At 46.7% G+C, this 19355-nt stretch overlaps 1 protein-coding gene across 1 annotated transcript in view; it reads left to right on the top strand.

Moving 5' to 3' along the window:
- Positions 1-18015, top strand: part of GAS2L1 (growth arrest specific 2 like 1) — a 26593-nt gene extending 8578 nt beyond the window's left edge. Inside the window, exons 2-5 of the mRNA XM_070950878.1 lie at positions 5225-5332; positions 12626-12722; positions 13818-14187; positions 15573-18015. Coding sequence (XP_070806979.1) covers positions 5225-5332; positions 12626-12722; positions 13818-14187; positions 15573-17208 — 2211 coding nt within the window. The 3' untranslated portion in view covers positions 17209-18015. The remainder of the gene's footprint in view (positions 1-5224; positions 5333-12625; positions 12723-13817; positions 14188-15572) is intronic.
- Positions 18016-19355: the final 1340 nt, after the last annotated feature.

The following is a 19355-nucleotide window of genomic DNA, read 5'->3' as shown; positions in this document are numbered from 1 at the left end:
CCCCCCAATTCGGGCAACCGTTTGATTTTTCTGGTTGATTTTTTTGTAATGGCTTACTTTGCACTGAAAGAGGAGGCCGGGAGAAACCTGAGCCACATTAGGATGGCTCACGATAAAAAGTCGTGAATCGATTACGGCAGTATTTTTTCAAATGTGGCCACTTTAACATGTAGTGGACGTTAAACTCCCAGAATTCCCCAGCCAGCCAACCCAAAATAAGCCATGGTGGCGCAGCAGACTAAAGTGCTGTTAAGTAACACCAGCTGCCTGCAATTACTACAAGTTCAAATCTCACCAGGCTCAAGGTTGACTCAGCCTTCCATCCTTCCGAGGTAGGTAAAATGAGGACCCGGATGGTGGGGGCAATAAGCTGACTTTGTATAAAAAAAAGAACACTGCTTTGGGGGGGGGGGGGCGAAAGCCCTACTAAGCAGGTATATACAAAAGTATGAAGGCTATTGCTTAACGCATTGTAAGACACTTTGAGTCTTCGGAGAAAGGCGGCATACAAGTTGAACCAATAAATAAATAACTAATCAGTGGAACGACTTGCCACCAGAAATTGTGAATGGCTCCAACACTGGAAGTTTTTAAGAAGAGGTTGGTATAAGTGATATTAGAAGTTTCATGTCTAAGAAGTAGGATTTTATCTAAGGGGGGTTAAGAATTTTTTTTTAGGGGGTGTTAGTTTAACGATTGGTTAAGCAATTTAGTTTATTGTTAAAAGTTAATAGAAATACCTTGTGTTCTGCTCTGGGAAGTCGGGGAGGGGGAGGGGGGTTGGGGGGGGAGGGTTGTGGGGAAATTGTGTTTGTTTTAAAACTTTTCCAATTAAAAAAAAAAAAAAGAAGAAGAGATTGGATAACCATTTGTCTGAAGTGGTGTAGGGTTTCCTGCCTAAGCTGGGGGTTGGACTAGAAGATCTCTAAGGTCCCTCCCAACTCTGTTTATTCTGTATTAAACGCCTTGAGATTTTTGTCTTGGCAGCGAAAGGGGCCGAAGTCCAGGGTCTCCATGGAAGCAGATAATTCAGAGGATTTCGTCTCTTGTCTTCTCTCTCCCCTCCATCCTGCTCCTGGCACATCTGCGCGTAAACCGGAGGGGATCGCTTGTCGCGTGTCCGTGGATGGATATAAAAGATTAATCCACTTTCCATCCGGCTGGGTTGTTTGGAAATGGGATGCCTTGACATTTTTTCCCGCTTCGTAAGGCTCCGGCTGTCTGCCCAACGCTTTGCTTTTATGGGCATGGGTTAAACTGGGGCAGGAACTGGGAACACCCTCAGCCGCTTCCTCTCTCTTTCGGTGGGAAAGAAATCGTTCGGGTCACCAATTCAGGTCACACGAGGCCAGGTGAGCCCTTTTCTCAGGGATTCTGCAGAGGCAAATGGGTTTTCCCCCCGTTGGGGATGCTGGACTCAGCTGACAGGGGCTGAACGTGGCCGAAGAGCAAGAAGCAGAAGTTGGTATCTCCCCTTGAGAGGCCGCTGGGGCTCTCTGAGGTTGGTGGTTTTTTTGCTGACGTTTCGTGACCCAATCTAGGTAACATCATCAGGGCTGGCACTGATGGTGTGACTTAGTTTGGGTCATGATACGTCTGCAAGGAAACCAGCAAGCTCAGAGAACACCAAGGACTCCACAATCCTCCTCCTCCTCCCCATCCTTCTTCCCCTCCTCCTCCTCTTCCTTCTTCCCCTCCTCCTCCTCCTCCTTCCCCTCCTCTTCCTCCTTCTTCCCCTCCTCCTCCTCCTCCTCCTCCTTCCCCTCCTCTTCCTCCTCCTTCCCCTCCTCTTCCTCCTTCTTCCCCCCCTCCTCCTCCTCTTCTTCCTCCTCTTCCTGCTCTCCCTCCTCCTCCTCCTCTTCCTCCTCCTCTTTCTCCTCTTCCTCTTCCACCTCTTCCTCCTCTTCCTCTTCCTCCTCTTCCTCCTCTTCCTCTTCCACCTCTTCCTCTTCCTCCTCTTCCTCTTCCTCCTCTTCCTCTTCCTCTTCCACATCTTCCTCCTCCTCTTCCTCCTCCTCTTCCTCCTCCTCCTCCTCCTCGTCCCCGCCAACCCCATTCCCTTCTAGCACTGATAATGTTACTTAATTTGGTCATGAAACAACCACAAGAAAACAATCAAGCTCAGAGAGCACCAAGAATCCCACTGTCCTCCTCCTCCTCTTCCTCCTCCTCCTCTTCCTCCTGGTCCCCGCCAACCCCATTCCCTTCTAGCACTGATGATGTTACCTAGTTTTGTCATGAAATGACCGCAAGAAAACAATCAAAAGAAAAGCACCAACCTCAGAGAGCACCAAGGACCCCCTTCATTTCAACCCTGAGCTCCAAATATTTTCCTTTACTGGTCTCCCAGAATTCCCCAGCCATCTGGGGCGGACTTCATCTCCCAGAATTCCACGCTAGGTAGGGATTTCTGGGAGTTGAAGTCCACCTGCCTTAAAGTGGACACAGAATTTAAGACAACACACGAACTGGACTTTGCCGTCTCTCTCCCTCCGCCCTAACTCAATATTTCTTGGATCAGCCCAGACAGTTTTTTGTTTTTCCCCTTGTGTTGGGCATCTATGAATGCACCAAATGTGGAAAAATTAAGTTGCTTTCTTTCCTTTCCCTCTTTCAAATGAACAGAGGGGGAAAAAAAACCCCAAAAACTTTTCCTTTGTTTTCTGTTTCCTCTGCTCGTAAAAAAAAAACAAAAAACTCTCCCAAACTTGGAAAATTCCGCTGATCAATTTTGTTCCATCCAAGGGGAGGGGAAGGGAAAAAAAAGAAAAAAAAAAAGGAAAATTGTTCCTTTTCCCACCGGGAACTTGCTTTTCTCCCTTGTGCCTGCTTTCAAAAACAATGACCTCACTTTCCCCGAGTCTCCAGGTAGTAGTTTTAAGGGAGGCCGACTAATAAAACCCAATAATTGAATCCTGGAATTGGCAAAGAGGCGAGAATAATCTTACGTAAACACTGGAAGTGGCTGATAACCATAGACCCGTAGCTCCGGGCCCTTTTGGAAAGAAATTTTTCAACAAGCAACGTTAATTAAGCAATAAATACTTGAGCGAGCAAATTTTTCACAAGGTGTTTTTTTTTTTAAAAAAAATTTGATTTATATGCCGCCCTTCTCCGGAGACTCAGGGCGGCTTACAGTGCGTTAAGCAAAAGCCTTCATTCTTTTGTATATTTATACAAAGTCAGCTTATTGCCCCCACAAACTGGGTCCTCATTTCACCTACCTTAGAAAGGATGGAAGGCTGAGTCAACCTTGAGCCTGGCGAGATTCGAACCTGCAGTAATTGCAGGCAGCTGTGTTAATAACAGGGTGCATTAAACCACTGTACCATCAAGGCTCTTGGATGGTTTTCATTCTTGCTGTTATTATTATTATTATGGACGAATGCAGAGGCCGAAGGTGACACCCTGGAAAAAAAAAAAAATAATAATAATAATAATAATAATAATAATAATAATCATCATCATCATCTTGTGATTTATGGGTTTGGAGATTAGAAGAGCTGACAATGGGAAGAAGGAAGTGATGATATCAGCTTAGAGAGAGAAGATAACATACACATAAATGCATTTGTAAGTGCTCTAAAAAAAAAAGGGATTAAAAGCCACTTCAATACCACTGGGTTTTTTTCTTTCTTTCTTTCTCGTTCTTTACATCTTTTAGAATTAGAATGAATGAACTGGAAGGGACCTTGGAGGTCATCTAATCCAGCTTCCTGCTCAAGCCAAATTTATATACATCTTTTAACTGTATTTTAATATTTGTATTTGATGTTTCTATTTGTCTGTTCACCGCCCTGAGTCCTCAGGGAGAAGGGCGGTATACAAATTCAAAATAAAATAAAATAAAAATAAAAAGCAGGAGACCTTAGACCAGGAGTCAGCAACCTGCAGCTCTGGAGCCGCATGTGGCTCTTTCACCCCTCTGCTGCGGCTCCCTGTCACTCAAAATATGCGTCACAACCGCCAATGTGCGACACCCGCCGGCACGCGATTTATTGAGCTTTTCGATAACCATCGATACAATCCAAGAAAAGAAAAGTTTCAGAAGAAAACAGAACGTTTAATTCGACTACATATGCTAGTTTTGTGGCCGCTCGAGAAATCGTCAGGCACGGGAAGGGTTTTTGTGGCTCCCGGTGTTTTCTTTTCTGTGGGAAACGGGTCCGAATGGCTCTTTGAGTGTTTAAGGTTGCAGATCCCTGCCCTAGACCATTTCAATCACGTGGCTGTCCAGTCTCTTCTTAAAAATCTCCGGTGATGGAGCACCCCACGACTTCTGGTGGCCAGCTGTTCCACTGGTTGATTGTCCTCACCGTTAGGAAGTTTCTCCTTACTTACAGGTTGCGTCTCTCTTTGATTAGTTTCCATCCGTTGTTTCTTGTCCTGCCCATCTATTTTTCTCTTTATCCTTTTTTGCTTGCTTGTCACTTTCTGGACTTTTCCAAATTGGTATTGTTTTTATTCTGTTAATTTTTATTTTTTTTTTAAAAAAAGTTGACACCCGTGGAGAATTTTGTACAAATAGTCCTCGATTTACAGCCACAATTGATCCCAACGTTTCGGTTGCTGAGCGAGACGTTGGTTCAGTGAGTTTCCCCCTCCCCGTTTTACGACCTTTCTCTCCACCGTTGTTAAGTGGAATCACGGCAGTTCCTAAGTCCCACACGGTTGTTATAAGCGAATCTGGCTTCCCACATTGATTCGGCTCGTCGGGAAAGGTCGCAAAATGAGAACACGTGACTGGTGGTAGGTTACTCCTGGTTCTGTCCGGTTCTATAGAACCGGTAGTAAAACCGGCGGGAGGCTCCGCCCACCTATTGGAACACGTGACCGTGGGGGGAATCCTGCAACGGTCGTAAGTGTGAAAAACAGTCATAAGTCGCTTTTTCCCAGCGCCAATGAAATCAGCGGTGGGTTTCAGAAATGCTTACCACCGGTTCGCCCCCTTGCGCAGGCGCCTTCCGTCCATGCGCTCAGCCTTCTGCGCATGTCCCCGGCCTCAAAAACGTAGCTAAATAGAATGTCTTCCCGCCGGGGTGAGTGGGCGGCCCCACCCGCAGTCGCCCCTACCGGTTTGCCCGAACCGGGTGAATACCACCTCTGCTTTGAACGGGCTGCTAAACGAACTGTTGTTAAGTCGAGTACTACCTATTTGCAGCCCAATTTAACCGGTTTGTTTTGCCTCTGTTTCTCCAACCATGTTTGTTTTCTTCCTTTCCAGGTAAGAGAAATCCTGGGCCATTGTACCTGCCCGTCGCAGTTTCCCATGATCAAAGTCTCGGAGGGCAAATACCAAGTCGGAGACTCCAACGCGCTCATCTTCGTCCGAGTAAGATCGCCTGCGACTACTCTCTCTCTCTCTCTGCCCCTTTTCCCATCGTTCTGACCCTCATTTTTCTTAATTCTGTCTTGGATTCAGAGGTGGGGGGGAAACTCCGCGTGCCTCTCACGGCCTGCTCGCTCGCTCTTGCTGCCATCCTGCAACTACAACACCCATCCTCCTCAGCTAGCCAGGCTGGCTTCTCCAAAGCAAAGCCAGCCTCCTTTTATCTAGGCGATGGAATCGGAAAAGTGCTTTTTTTTTTCTCCAAGAGGCAACTGGAGTTTTTTCTTTGAAGACATTTCACTTCTCATCCAAGAAGCTTCTTCAGCTCTGACTGGATGGTGAGGAATGGAAGGATTGATACTCCTTGCAGAGAGTTGGTCATTTGCATCCTTTTAGAAAGCTGTTGAGGCCACTTGGAGGTTTCTCTGTGTCCTCAGGGTCACCTGAGTGGTGCAAATGGGTGGGGAGCCTTGGAATTGCTGAAAGGACCATGTTGATGATGTCATATCCCTCCCCCTCTCTTGAGGGAGGGCATAGATGGCCTCTTTGACCCCTCTTTCAAACCAGCAGTCCACTGGTGGCCTCAATGACTCTCTAAAAGGATGCAAATGACCAGCTATCTGCAAGGTGTATAAATCCTTCCGTTACCACCCCTTCAAACTTCTAATTTCTGTTTAGAAATTATCCTAGTCCAATGATTCTCAAACTTAGCAACTTTAAGACGCGTGGACTTCAATTCCCAGAATTCCCCAGCCAGAAAAAAACTTGTTTAGGCAGCCTGGAATATCACAAGAGATGGTCAGTTCCAGATCAATAAATCTCCCATTTTCTGCCTATTCCTCTCCTTGGTAGTGCATTGAAAAAAAAAAACCATATTATAATTTGACCGAAGTCCAAACTGTCCTTGAAAAGCTTCCGGATCTGTTCTGAGATGAATCTTTTGCGACTGAAAATGACAACAACAAACTATCATTGTTCGGTTTATTTGTTTCGGGTTTTTTCAGCGCCCGAGGCTGTTCTTTCCTTGTCTCTTTTCGTTCTGCCTCGCCCTGAAATCTCCTTCCGCAAAATCTCCTTCCCGCAGATCTCCAAATATTTTTTTTTCCCCCAGCCGTCAGACATAATTGACATAAATATTTCATTGCAGAAACAATAATAAAGAATGGGAAGCACAAATCCATAAACTGAGGCAGATCGTAGTTAATTCAATGCCGGGAATTGGAAGGCAACATTAAGACGGTCTTGTTTTTTTTAATACGCGTGGACGCTTCTTAAAATACAGATAGTCCTCGACGTACAACAATCCATTTAGTGTCCGTTTGACGTTACAACGGCACTGGAAAAAGTGACTTATGGCCATTTTCACATCGATGACTGCGATCAACCTCCAAGCGGCCTCAACGCCTCTCGAAAAAGAAATGCAAATGACCAGCTATCTGCAAGGAATATAAATCCTTCCCTTCTACCCACCATCCAGTCAGAACTGACGAAGCTTCCCGGAGGAGAAGCGAAACGTCTTCAAAGAAAAAAGCAAGAAAGTTTCAAGTGCCTCTTGAAAAGAAAAAAAAAAAAAAGCACCTAGATAGAGGAAGACAGGATAACCTGAGATTTTCTTCCATGCTTCCTCCTATCTTTTTTTTTTTTATAAATATAGGATTTTTTAAAAATAAAATCCTATATTTTGATAGGAAAAACAATATATAAATATTATTATAAATATAGGATTTTTTAAATAAAATGCTATATTTTGATAGGGAAAAAATATATAAATCTTTTTATAAATATAGGATTTTTTAAATAAAATGCTATATTTTTATAGGAAAAAATATATATAAATATTTTTATAAATATAGGCTTTTTAAAATAAAATGCTATATTTTTATAGGAAAAAATATATATAAATCTTTTTATAAATATAGGCTTTTTTAAATAAAATGCTATATTTTTATAGGAAAAAATATATATAAATCTTTTTATAAATATAGGCTTTTTTAAATAAAATGCTATATTTTTATAGGAAAAAATATATATAAATATAGGATTTTTTAAAATAAAATGCTATATTTTATAGAAAAAAATATATAAATATGTATATAAATATAGGCTTTTTTTAAAAATAAAAAAAATCACGGTATACGGGGAAAAAAATAAGGAGGCAGCTGTGCTCATTTTCACATGGCCGACGAACAGCAGGAAACAGATGTTTCTAGCAAAGCATCTGCAGAAGGTTAATGAACCCTTTTTGCAAAAGTCGTCCTTCATTATGTGGCTGTTTGAGCCACCCAGCAATTCAGGCAAATAGACTCGTTCCAGCTGTCTTAGGAAGGGGAGGGGGCTGCATTCTGCATTTATGCCACGCTGCCTACCCCTTCCCCCCCCCCAAATCCCCCTCCCCTTCGGAATTAGAAGAGTTTTCTTCCAGAAATATACAGCATTGGCCAAAGGCAGCCACGGCCACGTAATCAAAACCTTGTTGTTCCACCAGGCCGGGCGATCAATGTAAAGATTTTAATTGGCTTTAAATATGGGATTTTAAATTTGGGTTTTTTTTTTTATAATGGAGCCAATTATTTAATAATTTTAATTACTTTTAAATTTGCGCCGTGCTCTTAAGACTCTCCTATTCCAGCAAGCCGGCCTGGCCTAATTTTCTTCCCTGTTTTAAAATTCTTTTAAATCGAAATTTTAATCTGTTTTAAATTATTGGGATTTTTTTTAATTGTCTCGGGCTAAATTATTTAATCTGGTTTTCATTATGGTTTTTAACTTTTGTATCTATGTATCTGTGCCTGTTCACTGCCCTGAGTCCTTCGGGAGTAGGGCGGTATATAAATCTAATAAAACAAACAAACAAATAAACAAATAAACAAACAAACAAATAAATAAATAAATAAATAAATAAATAAATAAATAAATAAATAAATAAAATTGGCAAAACCGGAGAGGGCGAAGGAGCTGAGCAGCACCGGAGAGTCTGGGCAAGCATTACCAGCCACGTCAGAGCCACGGATCATCTGACACAGATTTATTTAAGCCGGGGAGTTGAAGGGAGGGAGGGGGGAACTACTAGGGAAGGGAACCGGGGTTGACCCAGAGCAACGGGGGGAGAAATCAGGCCAGGGCTGATCCTTGGATGGGTTTTAAAAGCTCTCTGCCTTATTCGTGGCCTGATTCTCAGGCTAGCCGTGGCAATCCCTCTCCTTTTTTTCCTTGCAAAAATCCATTGCTTTCTTCGATCTTTGCAGCCCGGCGGAGTCCCCTTGCCCCCCCCAAAAAGGGGGGGTTCCTTCATCCCCACCCCCTCCCCCATGTCTATTGCACAGTTCCAGCCACAGTTTTGATTTTACACACACACACACACACACAGAGACACACACACCCCGGACCTTCCTACAGCTCTATTTTTGCACCACCTAAGCCTGTGCGTTTGCAGAGAGATTTATTTTATTTTTTTTGGCCCCTTGCAAAGATCTCGAACTGAGATTCGTTAAGACGCAGGCGGGCCCTGGGGAAGGCCGGCTTGGAAAGATTAAGCCGTGCAGGCTGTGGACGAGAGGAGTTGTAGTCCAGCCCATCTGGCTGGGGCCAGGTGGAGGAAAGATGGATGATGGGGGGGGGGGAACGGGTGTGTTCCTTGGTATTTTTCTGAGCTTGGTGGTTTTCTTGCAGGTATTTCCTTAGCACTGATGATGTTACTTAGGAGGGTGAGGAGACGTCTGCAAGAAAAGCAGCAGACTCAGAGAACACCAAGGACCTCGCAGTTGTCCTCCCCCCTACCTCCTTCTCTTAAAGCCCACTCCTTTCTATTACTGATTATGTTATCTAGTAGGGTAATGAAATGTCTGCAAGAAAATCACCAAGCTCAGAGACCGCCAATTACCCCGCAATTCAACCCTGAGCTCTTCTAAAGTTGGTTTACCTCAGTGGTGGGATTCATCCGGTTCGCACCGATTCTGGAGAACCGGTTGTTAACTTTCTAAGCAGTTCGGAGAACCGGTTTTTGGAAAAAAAATCTTGTTTTGTTTTTTTTCCCCCACTTTACAGGGGCTAATCCTGTAAGGAAGGCAGGAAGGAAACATTCTGGTGGTGTTTCTAGCCTAATCTTTATCGCCCTGCTTACAAGAAACTGCCTCTAGGGTTAACCCTTATTACATTGTAACAGCTAAGGCGAAGCGCCCGTCGACGTGAGTGACGTTGAGTTGGCCACACCCACTCAGTCACATGACCACCGAGCCACGCCTATCCAGCTGGTTCATTAGGGCAGAGAACCGGTTGTTAAATTATTTGAATCCCATCACTGGTTTACACCCGTTCAGATGCTCAACAAGCCCCATTGCTGGCGTTTTCTGGCTTTACCTAGGGAGATCGGGCGCCCAATGGAGCACAGTTTGAACGCAGGACCCATAAGCATCCTGCCTGATGGAACCATTACGAAATTTTGGAAGGAACGGATGCATCATGGCGTGTGCTCAGCTCATGTTTCCAGGAAATATGCGCGGGAAACACAGCGAGAGATGCCCTGTTTCGACTGACCCCAACTCCATTTCAAAACGAAGCACCTGGCATGCACATTTCCCATCGAAAAGCGCCTGTTTCTGCAGGGCTGCTAAGCTGCCGCCAAGATTTCTAGATTTGATAAAAAGCCTCACAACCTCTCCGTGTTAATAATAATAGTAATAATAATAAGAAGAATTTTATTTCTATACCGCCCTTCTCCCGAAGGACTCAGGGCGGTTTACAGCCTATTAAAAGCACAAGACAAACATCAATTAAAATAATTTAAAATTATTAAATAATTCGGCTCAATTTAAAACCCCAGAAATTTAAAACACCCAATTTAAAATTATTATGTTGATAGCCCAGCCTGGCGGAACAACAGGGTCTTGAGTGCACAGCGAAATACCCGGAGGTTGGAGACCTTACGTATTTCCGGGGGCAGTTCATTCCACAGGGCTGGGGCTCCCACAGAGAAGGCCCTCCCCCTGGGTGTCGCCAGCCGACATAACTTGGCCGATGACACCCTGAGGAGACCCTCTCTGTGGGAGCGAACTGGCCGGTGGGAGGCTATTGGTGGCAGAAGTCGGTCTCGAAGGTACCCGGGTCCTATGCCATGGAGCGCTTTAAAGGTGGTAACCAGCACCTTGAATCGCACCCGGAAGACCACTGGAAGCCAGTGCAGCTCGCGCAGGAGGGGTGTTGTGCATGCCTTAAATCTTGGCGTTCGGGATGTTGCTAGGACATCGTTTCTTTAAATCACCACTCGGAAAGCAAGGGCGTGTGAGATCCAGAAGGCTTGGCAATCGCTTCAATGGCCAGTTTTATCCTCTCTCTCCGCTTCCCCGGGCTTTCAGATTAAATTTCCTAAGCCCTTAAGATCAAAGTGAAATTTGCATGGCGGATGGAAGAGGTTTTGAACGACAAATTCTCATTCATTACGATGGCGGAGGTTGTTTGGGGTTTTTTTTTGCAGTTTTAAGGAGGGCTGCAAACTCATCCCTGAAGTCCGAGCGCGAAAAGAGCTAGGATAAAAAAAAAAATAAAAGTCATCATGTAAAATAATCTCCTGTCCTTTCATGTTATCCCAAGGGGGATTGTTGTCCTGTTGTACGTTGCTTAATGATAGAGCTGGCTTTTTTAAAGATAGGTTTACACCACCAGCTGCTGCTGTTTGATAGCGTGTGCCAGGCGAGCGAGGACAAAGCTCTAAAATGGAGAGATTTGGGACGGTGATTGTCTATTTTTTTTTTTAAATTTGATTTATATGCCGCCCTTCTCCGGAGACTCAGGGCGGCTTACAATGCGCTAAGCAATAGCCTTCATCCTTTTGTATATTTATACAAAGTCAGCTTATTGCCCCCACAAACTGGGTCCTCAATTTACCTACCTTAGAAAGGATGGAAGGCTGAGTCAACCTTGAGCCTTGGTGAGATTCGAACTTGCAGTAATTGCAGGCAGCTGGTCTTAATAACCAGCTTAATAACAGGGTGCCTTAGACCACTGTACTACCAAGGCTATTTAAAGAAAAGCACCAAAATTGCAATCTTTATCCTTTAGGGTTCGCAACCAAGCCTTATTCTTTCCCTTGGCAAGGAGTTCCAAAGTCGACAAGCAGCCATTGGAAAGTGGGGGGGCAAATGTTCCACGAATAGTCCTCAGAATATACAGGTAGTCCTCAATTTACGGCTAATGATTGATCCGAACGTTTCTATCGTTAAAGCCAGGCAGTTGAATCAGGGAGTTTTGCCCCGTTTTACGACTTTCCTTGCCGCGGTCGTTAAGTGATAAGGTTGTTAAGTGAATCCGGCTTCCCCGTCATCTTTGTCACAAAAGGGGATCACGTGACCCCGGCCGGGACACTGCAACTGTCATAAATGTGAGTCGGTTGGATCACGTGATTGTGGGAATGCTGAAACATTCGTCCATGTGAAAAAAAGATAGTAAGTCGTAGTTTTCAGGAAGTCTATCAGGGAAAACGCTTCGTTTTCGGCTGTGACGTCCTCCTGCAACCCTCTGCCAGAGGAAACGGAGCTCGGGAGGGCTGTCCCGACCGGACCTTCGCTGTTTCCAGGTCGGCCCTGGAAAAGTACCGTCGCCTTGAGTAAGGACAGGACGAGTGCTGGTATTCAGCCAGTTCTATCCAGTTCGGGCGAATCGGTAGCGGCGGCTGTGGGAGGCTCCGCCCACCTGCCCGGATGTCATCACGTCCCGTTTTTGACGCTCTGTGCATGTGTGGAAGGCGGACTCGCATTTGCGAACCGGTAGCGAAGGTAAGCGAATACTACTCCTAGGCAGGACCCAACAAAATTCAACTCAAGTTTTATGATATCAGCGGAAATGAGAACGCACAACTCCTTGTTATAAACCTGGGGTTTTTTTTTCTGCTCTGGTACATTTATTTATTATTATTGATTTATCATATTTGTATACCGCCCTACTCCCGGAGGACTCAGGGCGGTGAACAGCCAAGATAAAAATACAAATAACATACAAAAGTTAAAAACTATTAAAAATAGATTAAATAATTTGGGCTCAAAAAACAATTTAAGACATCCAATTTATGTAAAACATTTAAAACCCAATTTAAAAGGGAGAGTTAGGCCAGACCAGCTTGTTGGAATAAAAACGTTTTTAGGGCGCGGCGGAAGATGCGTAAGTCTTGGATCCTCCGTATCTCCGGGGGGAGCTGGACACAAGATTGGGTAAAACCGGACTGTCATTTGGTCCAGCGCTGGTCCTCAAAGCAACGTCCAAAATGGCATCATTGGAAGATGTTATTTTCATTTGATTTCTTCCTAGGTTCTCCGCAGTCACGTGATGGTGCGAGTAGGAGGCGGCTGGGACACGTTGGAGCACTATCTGGATAAGCACGATCCGTGCCGGTGTACCTCCATCTGTAAGTACCGGGGAGGGGGGAGAGAAAGGGCGGGCACCAGGAAAGGAATGCAAGTGTCATGCATGGAGAATCAGGGTCCATACTGTTGTTATGAAAAACTTTCCTTCCAGGTGTAAAGCAGGTGTAAAAATTCCGTGCTGCGATTTTAGTTTACAGTGTTATAAAAGAGCCCAGTTCATGCGCTCTCGTGTATCCCCAAGGAGTTAACTTGGAAGCTTTCTGTGAGAAGAAGGCAACAGGAAACAATATTCATCCAAAAAAAATGACATAATTAAAAGGAGGCTTCTAACTTGGAGACTCAAGCAGGATGGCTGGTTGAGTTGCAGCATTGCAATGGCGCCCCCTGGTGGTTTGTAGCCATCAGCCATTTGTTTATATTATTATTATTATTATTATTATTATTATTATTATTATTATTCCATATCCATCATCGGACAAGATGATAGATAGATAGATAGATAGATAGATAGATAGATAGATAGATAGATAGATAGATATAGAATAAAGATAGATAGGATGATAGAGAGATGATAGAGAGATAGTAGAGGTAGATCATAGATGATAGATAGATAGATAGATAGATAGATAGATAGATATAGAGGATAGATAGATAGATAGATAGATGATAGATAGATAGATAGATATAGAGGATAGATAGATAGATAGATAGATAGATAGATAGATAGATAGATAGATAGATAGATAGCTATAGAGGATAGATAGATAGATAGATGATAGATAGATAGATAGATATAGAGGATAGATAGATGATAGATAGATAGATATAGAGGATAGATAGATAGATAGATATAGATAGATAGATAGATGATAAATAGATAGATGATAGATAGATGATAGATAGATATAGAGGATAAATAGATAATAGATATATAGATAGATAGATGATAGATAGATAGATAGATAGATAGATAGATAGATAGATAGATAGATAGATAGATAGATATGAGCACATCTATTCCCACCTGTTGATTTTATACATCCAATGTTCTTCTGTTATTTTTCAAGCCAGCTGCCATCTCTCGAACCCGTGCCGGATGATTTATTTGGATATTCTTTCTCGGGTTTTTTTTGCAGCTCACCGTCTGACCCAGAGTCGCGGGCTCGGCTTCTCTCCTCAGAAGACGAGCGGTCTGGCCAGTCCCCAGGCAAACAGCCCCACCGCTCAGCGTCGGGCTGAAACTACGGGTCTATATCATAAAGTCTCCGAGACCCACCACTTGGGGGAGAAACGGCTCTTGGCTGGAGCGGGGGAACTGACTCACCCCAAAGGAAACCGTCCCGGCCCTCCCACCAAGAGGTCTGGGACGGCTACCCCACCGAGGCAGGGATCGCTGGCTCCACCAAGTGGAAAATGTAGCGGGTCAGGACAGAGGGGTGCCAGCCCTCTGAGGGGGTGCCCATCCCAAGGCCACCAGGAGACGGGAGATTCCCATCTTTCAGTCAGGTAAGAAGTGACGAAAGGGGTTGTTGCATCTTGAAGGCCAGGATAAAGTTCTTGTCATAAGTTTGTTGGGAGAAATGTCCTTCTGGGTTCAGAAAGACGCTGTAGAAACATGGTAGCTGATTGGAAAGATGGTTTTTAATGGTGGAAAAACAGTCCAGCTGGCTTTTGAAAAAACACTTTTGAGACAACTATGACCTGGATGACTGAGTGTTAGAAATTCTGTTTATATATAGCACTACAGATCAAACAGTGTACAGTCACCATGTGCTTTACTGCTTAACTGTTTTAACTGTAACAGGAAACAGGAAACTTTTCTTTCAACAAAAGGACATTAAATATATACCCGTGATGGCGAACCTATGGCACGTGTGTCACAGGTGGCATGCCGAGCCATATCTGTGGGCACGTGAGCGTTGCCCTAGCTCAGCTCCAGTGCGTATGCATGCGCCGGCCAGCTGATTTTCAGGCCTTCCGGAAGTCGGGAAATGGGCCATTTCCAGCCTCTGGAGGGCCTGGAGGGGGATGGGGAAGGCCGTTTTCACCCTCCCCAGGCTCCTAGAAAGCATATGGAGCCTGGGAAGGGCAAAAAACAGGGCTATCGGGCCCACCGTGCCATCGCGTGCCAAAAGTGGGGGAGCACAGGGGGGTTGTGTGCGCATGCACGGGGCACATTGAATTATGGGTGTGGGCAAGTGCGCACGCACCCCCTGCGCTCTCCCGCTTTTGGCAAGCGACAGCAAAAAGGTTAGCCATCACTGATATATACCATGGATCCCAACTGCCATCTACTGGCTGAATGTTACTGTAGTTGTTGCATAAAAATACAAGGAAACTGTACGCCAAGACCGAGAATCTCCATAGACACACAAGTCTTAAAGTTTCCAATTTCGGAGACCCCTGGACTAGACAGAGAGCAGAAGAGAAGTTGAAGCCACCCCCGAGCCAGGTGTTGGGAAAACAGAAGAGCAGCCAAGGATGACTCACTCGAAGCACAGAAGCAGGATAAGGCAGGGAGGCCGCCTGACGTGATGACAGGTTTTTTTCCAGACTGCTTTCTGAGCCAGAGCTATGAGTAAGGAAAGCTGAGAAGGCTCTCCTGGTTATCTATTCCACTAATTGCTCCGTAATGGACTTTAAGTGGAAAGGGCGGAGTAGACAGAAAAACAGAACAGGAGGTTGAAAGAGACTAGGAGCCCAAGGTTATGAAAAAATCAGAAAGTTTTCCCTGGTTTGTCTGGAAAGGAGCTTCCAGATTCCTCCTGATTTTTTTATTTTTTGTTTGCTGCTGTAAAATAGAAATAAATGTAGGAATCAGAAAAAAAGAAACTTAAATCCAGAGAGCAAAAGGGTAAAGTGTTTGAAAGGCTGCCGTTTCTTTCTTGCAGGAACCCCAGAGCTCGGCGTCTTTCCGGAGATAGCGATTCCTCCTCCTCCTCCTCTAGGCACAGTGCCAGCTTGGGAAGGAAGCGGAACGAAGATGCCAGCCTGGCACTCAGGAAGGAGGCTGGGAGGCGCATCTCCGAGGGCCCAGCCTCCCAGCTCCACGCCAGTCCCAAACGGCCGCCAACCAGCCGGAGTCAGTCGCGAGACCGTCTCAGCTTGCCGAAAACCGTGGCGGTGCCTAGGAAGGTTGAGCCAGAAGAACGGGGCCGCCCTCGCGTGACAAGCCGGCCCACCAAGCCTGGACCGCAGAGCCCTCGTCCCCGGGCCCGCAGCCAGGGAAGGCCTGGAGGAGACCCCGTGCTGCTTATCAGCCGAGCAAAGGATGGACAACATTCCTGGACACGAGCTGACGAGCCCAAGGAGAACGCCGGGGGCTCTGGAAGAAGCACCCCCAGGACCAAGAGCCCGGCAAGGGGTCACCTGACCCCGGTGGGTTCCCGAAGCCCTGCCCCCACCAAGCGCAGGGGTTCCCTGCCCGCCACAAAAATGGCCAATCCTGCCATCCGAATGCCTCCGCCGGGCCCAGGACGTCAGCGCCAGCCCTGCTTGTCCGGACAACGTGGGACCGTGAGGCAGCCCCATTTGGGGGAGAGCGGGCCTTCCAGGCAGTCCGATGATACTTTAGGAGAAGAGTTGGAGGTGACGGCACAGGTTTTCCGCACCCCGCTACGCCTCGATCCGAGCCAGGAGCAGCAGCTCTACCGGCGTCTGGAGGAAGAATTCCTGGCCAACTCTCAAATGATGGGTTTGGAAATAGACGAAGAGTTGGATCCGGGCAACCAGGCCTGCAATGGCGCCCGGCTCTTGCCCATGAATCCAGACCAAGGGACTGCTGACTCCGCCTACTGCTCCTCCAGCTCCTCCTCTTCCTCCCTCAACGTCTTCAGCAAATACAGTCTCCAACCCGAGGAGTCCAAGCGGAAGGCAGCCCACCAGATGACTGGAGGTTCCGAGCTGGTGGATTTCCACAATGGCTCGACGGAGGCTTCCGAGCTCTGGGACTCAACCGGTTCCCGTGAGCGAAGGAGCCGTTGGAGGAAACCCATGCTTTCGAGCTCGTCGGATGAAAGCAACTGCTACCTGGGCCTCAACGACGTCCAGGAAGTCCAGGAAGGTCTAGAGCTGGCCGAGACTCTGGTGGATAGCCCCTGGGCCACTGGGGAGCCGGTCCCTTCCCACACAGAGCAGGAATCCTCCCTCCAGGATGGCCTGGAGACCCTCGGCACATCCCCCTCGGCTCCTGTCCTGGAAGAAGTCGTGCTCCGTCCCCAGTCGTCCTTGAGGAAGCCCGACCGCGTGCCTTCCATCTACAAACTGAAGCTGCGTCCGCAAATTAAACCTCGCGCCGACTCCCAACCAGACAAGACTCCGTCAAAAATCCCCACTCCCCTCAACTACAAGGCTTCTGGAACCCAGAAGGCTCCGACAGGAAGCGCCTCTTCCAAGGACAGCCCAACCAGAGGTCTGTCCGAGCGCCGGGGCTGGGCGGCCTTCCACAACATCTTCTCCTCCTCCTTCGGGGATTGTCCTGGGGGTTCGGTGGAATCTGGTGTGGCTGATGAAGGAGCTTGGGCCTAGGCACCGGTGGATAGCACCCACCCACGTCTCCTCCCCCCTGTATCCGCTTCTGTGGTCCGGCCCTGTCTTTCCAGCTGCTTCTTTGGACCTCTTCCCAATGTGACTTTGTCATATGCTGCTGTGCAGAAGAGAGTTTTATTTTTGGGTGGTGGGAGGAGATGGGAACGGGGAGACGGGACATAGGAGAAAGCCTTGGATTGCAAAAGGGGATCCGTCCTTCTATATTTTATTTTTGGAGCATGAGGCTGGAAGACGGCAGAGCTTAAATTGCAGTATCAGGAGGTTGGAGCTCAGGGTGTGTGCGTGTGTGCGTTGTTGGGGTTGCGTATGTGTGAAAGGCTTGTATGGGGACGTCCTTTAACACTGGATACTAAAGGGAGCATCAGGGTTAATATTCACTCCCTTGGTCAATCACTGTCCAGCTTCTGCCATCTTGATATTTTCATAGCCATCTGAGTTCAGCACAAGCAGTCCTTGATTTACGACTATAGAAACCACAACCTCTGTCACTAAGTGATATGGTTGGTAAGTGAGTCATATTCCAATTTTATTACCTGTTTCCCCGCAGTCATTAAACAAATCCACCTGTCCCTATTAACTTCCTCAGAATCTCCCCGACAGTCTCAAACAATCACATGACATCACCTCCCCCGGATGCTGCAACCACCGTAAATATACTTCAGGTGCCAAGCACCTGAAGTTTGATCACGGGCAGTAGCAATCCCTGCAGCCTGAAACAGCTGAGTCGGGAGGCCGATCCAATCAACAATCAGCTGCTTGTGCTAATCAGGCTAAACTGAAACTGAAACTGGCTCTTTGCTGTTTGCTGCAAGGAGGCAAATTGCTCGGAGGCAGAGGCCGAAGGGTGAGGGCCAGCGGGTGGGCGGGCTACATTCAGCGTATAAGACGCACCCAAATTTTCACCCTCTTTTAGGGGGGGGAAAAAGTGCGTCTTATACTCTGAAAAATACGGTAGCTTGAAATAGGTCTATACTAGTCTCCCTTTATTTCTTTGTCGGTAAATATAAAATTTCCAGCCCTTAAACTGACCCCCAAGAACCCGATTCGCCGAGATTCTCATCACAGCCTCTTCCTATTGGTCTGGGGCTGCCCTACTATGCTAGCAAGGTGACAAGCCACTGTTTTCGGGAACAGGGTTTTCAAAAGCAAAAAGGACGGCGACTTTGATTGCAGTTGCCATCTTGATTTTTTTATTTTTTTACTTCTTCCCTCCCCACCCCCCAGTATTGGCCTCAGTCCTTCAGCCAGAGACGTGGCATGGAAGGAGCATTCAACTACGTCAGGATTTGGGAAAGGAAATGTTGCGTCAGGGCGTCGTGTAACGGGTACAGTCGCGCCTCTCGTCTTCTACACACACCCCTTGTTTCCGCGCGAGGCTGCACAGAATTGGAAGAGTGCCTTATGGGGTGGGCTTGGTTATGGGGGGGTGGGGGCGGGAGAGGGGAATGACGAAGGAGTGGCTGGAGAGAGCGGTTGGACTCCAGTTTTGTGGGTCCCATTTGGAGTGGCGGATTCACACACAACAGACACTGAGTGGCCCACGGTGAAGCGTCTCTTAAAAGGGAGAAGTTGTGTAGACGTTTGTGGGAACTGGACCGAAGGGGGGAAACTACTACCACCACCACCCCAATTCTTCAAGGCACAATCGTTGCATGTGGCAAAACGTCGGTCGTGCGAGCGGGAAAGTGTGGACGAGGGAGGGAGGGAAGAATGCTGAAGTCTTTGCACGTGAATTTCTCTTCGGCAGGGGCCCTCTCGGCCTTCGCGACAATCCCACCCCCACCCCCGGATCACTGGATGGAGGTCTGTTGAATAAATCTATGCATATTTATATAAAGTAATAGGGAGCCTTGCCTCGCTCTCCCCCCGTAGAGTGCCTGCTATCCAACCCCGTGAATGTAGCTGATTAAACCGACCTGCAAATCCCTGAATCCAGACAGTAAAGACTGACACATCCTCTGCTTTTGGTGATGCCCCCTTTTTTTGTGTCTGTATGTGTGTGTAAATGGGTGTGTTAGTACGGAGGTACGCGGTGCTGCGGATCAGAAAAGTGCACAGATTTTGGTGGGCCATCTTTTCTTTGGTCTCCCTCTCCTTTCCTTCCTCCCTCCCTTCCTTGTGGTTAG

The sequence above is a fragment of the Pituophis catenifer genome, unplaced genomic scaffold (genome assembly GCF_029215685.1).
Source record: "Pituophis catenifer annectens isolate HBS135680 unplaced genomic scaffold, rPitCat1.0.hap2 SCAF_10, whole genome shotgun sequence".
NCBI lineage: Eukaryota > Metazoa > Chordata > Lepidosauria > Squamata > Colubridae > Pituophis > Pituophis catenifer.
The sequence above is the reverse complement of the archived record's forward strand: the minus strand, read 5'-3'. Positions and strand labels throughout refer to the sequence as shown.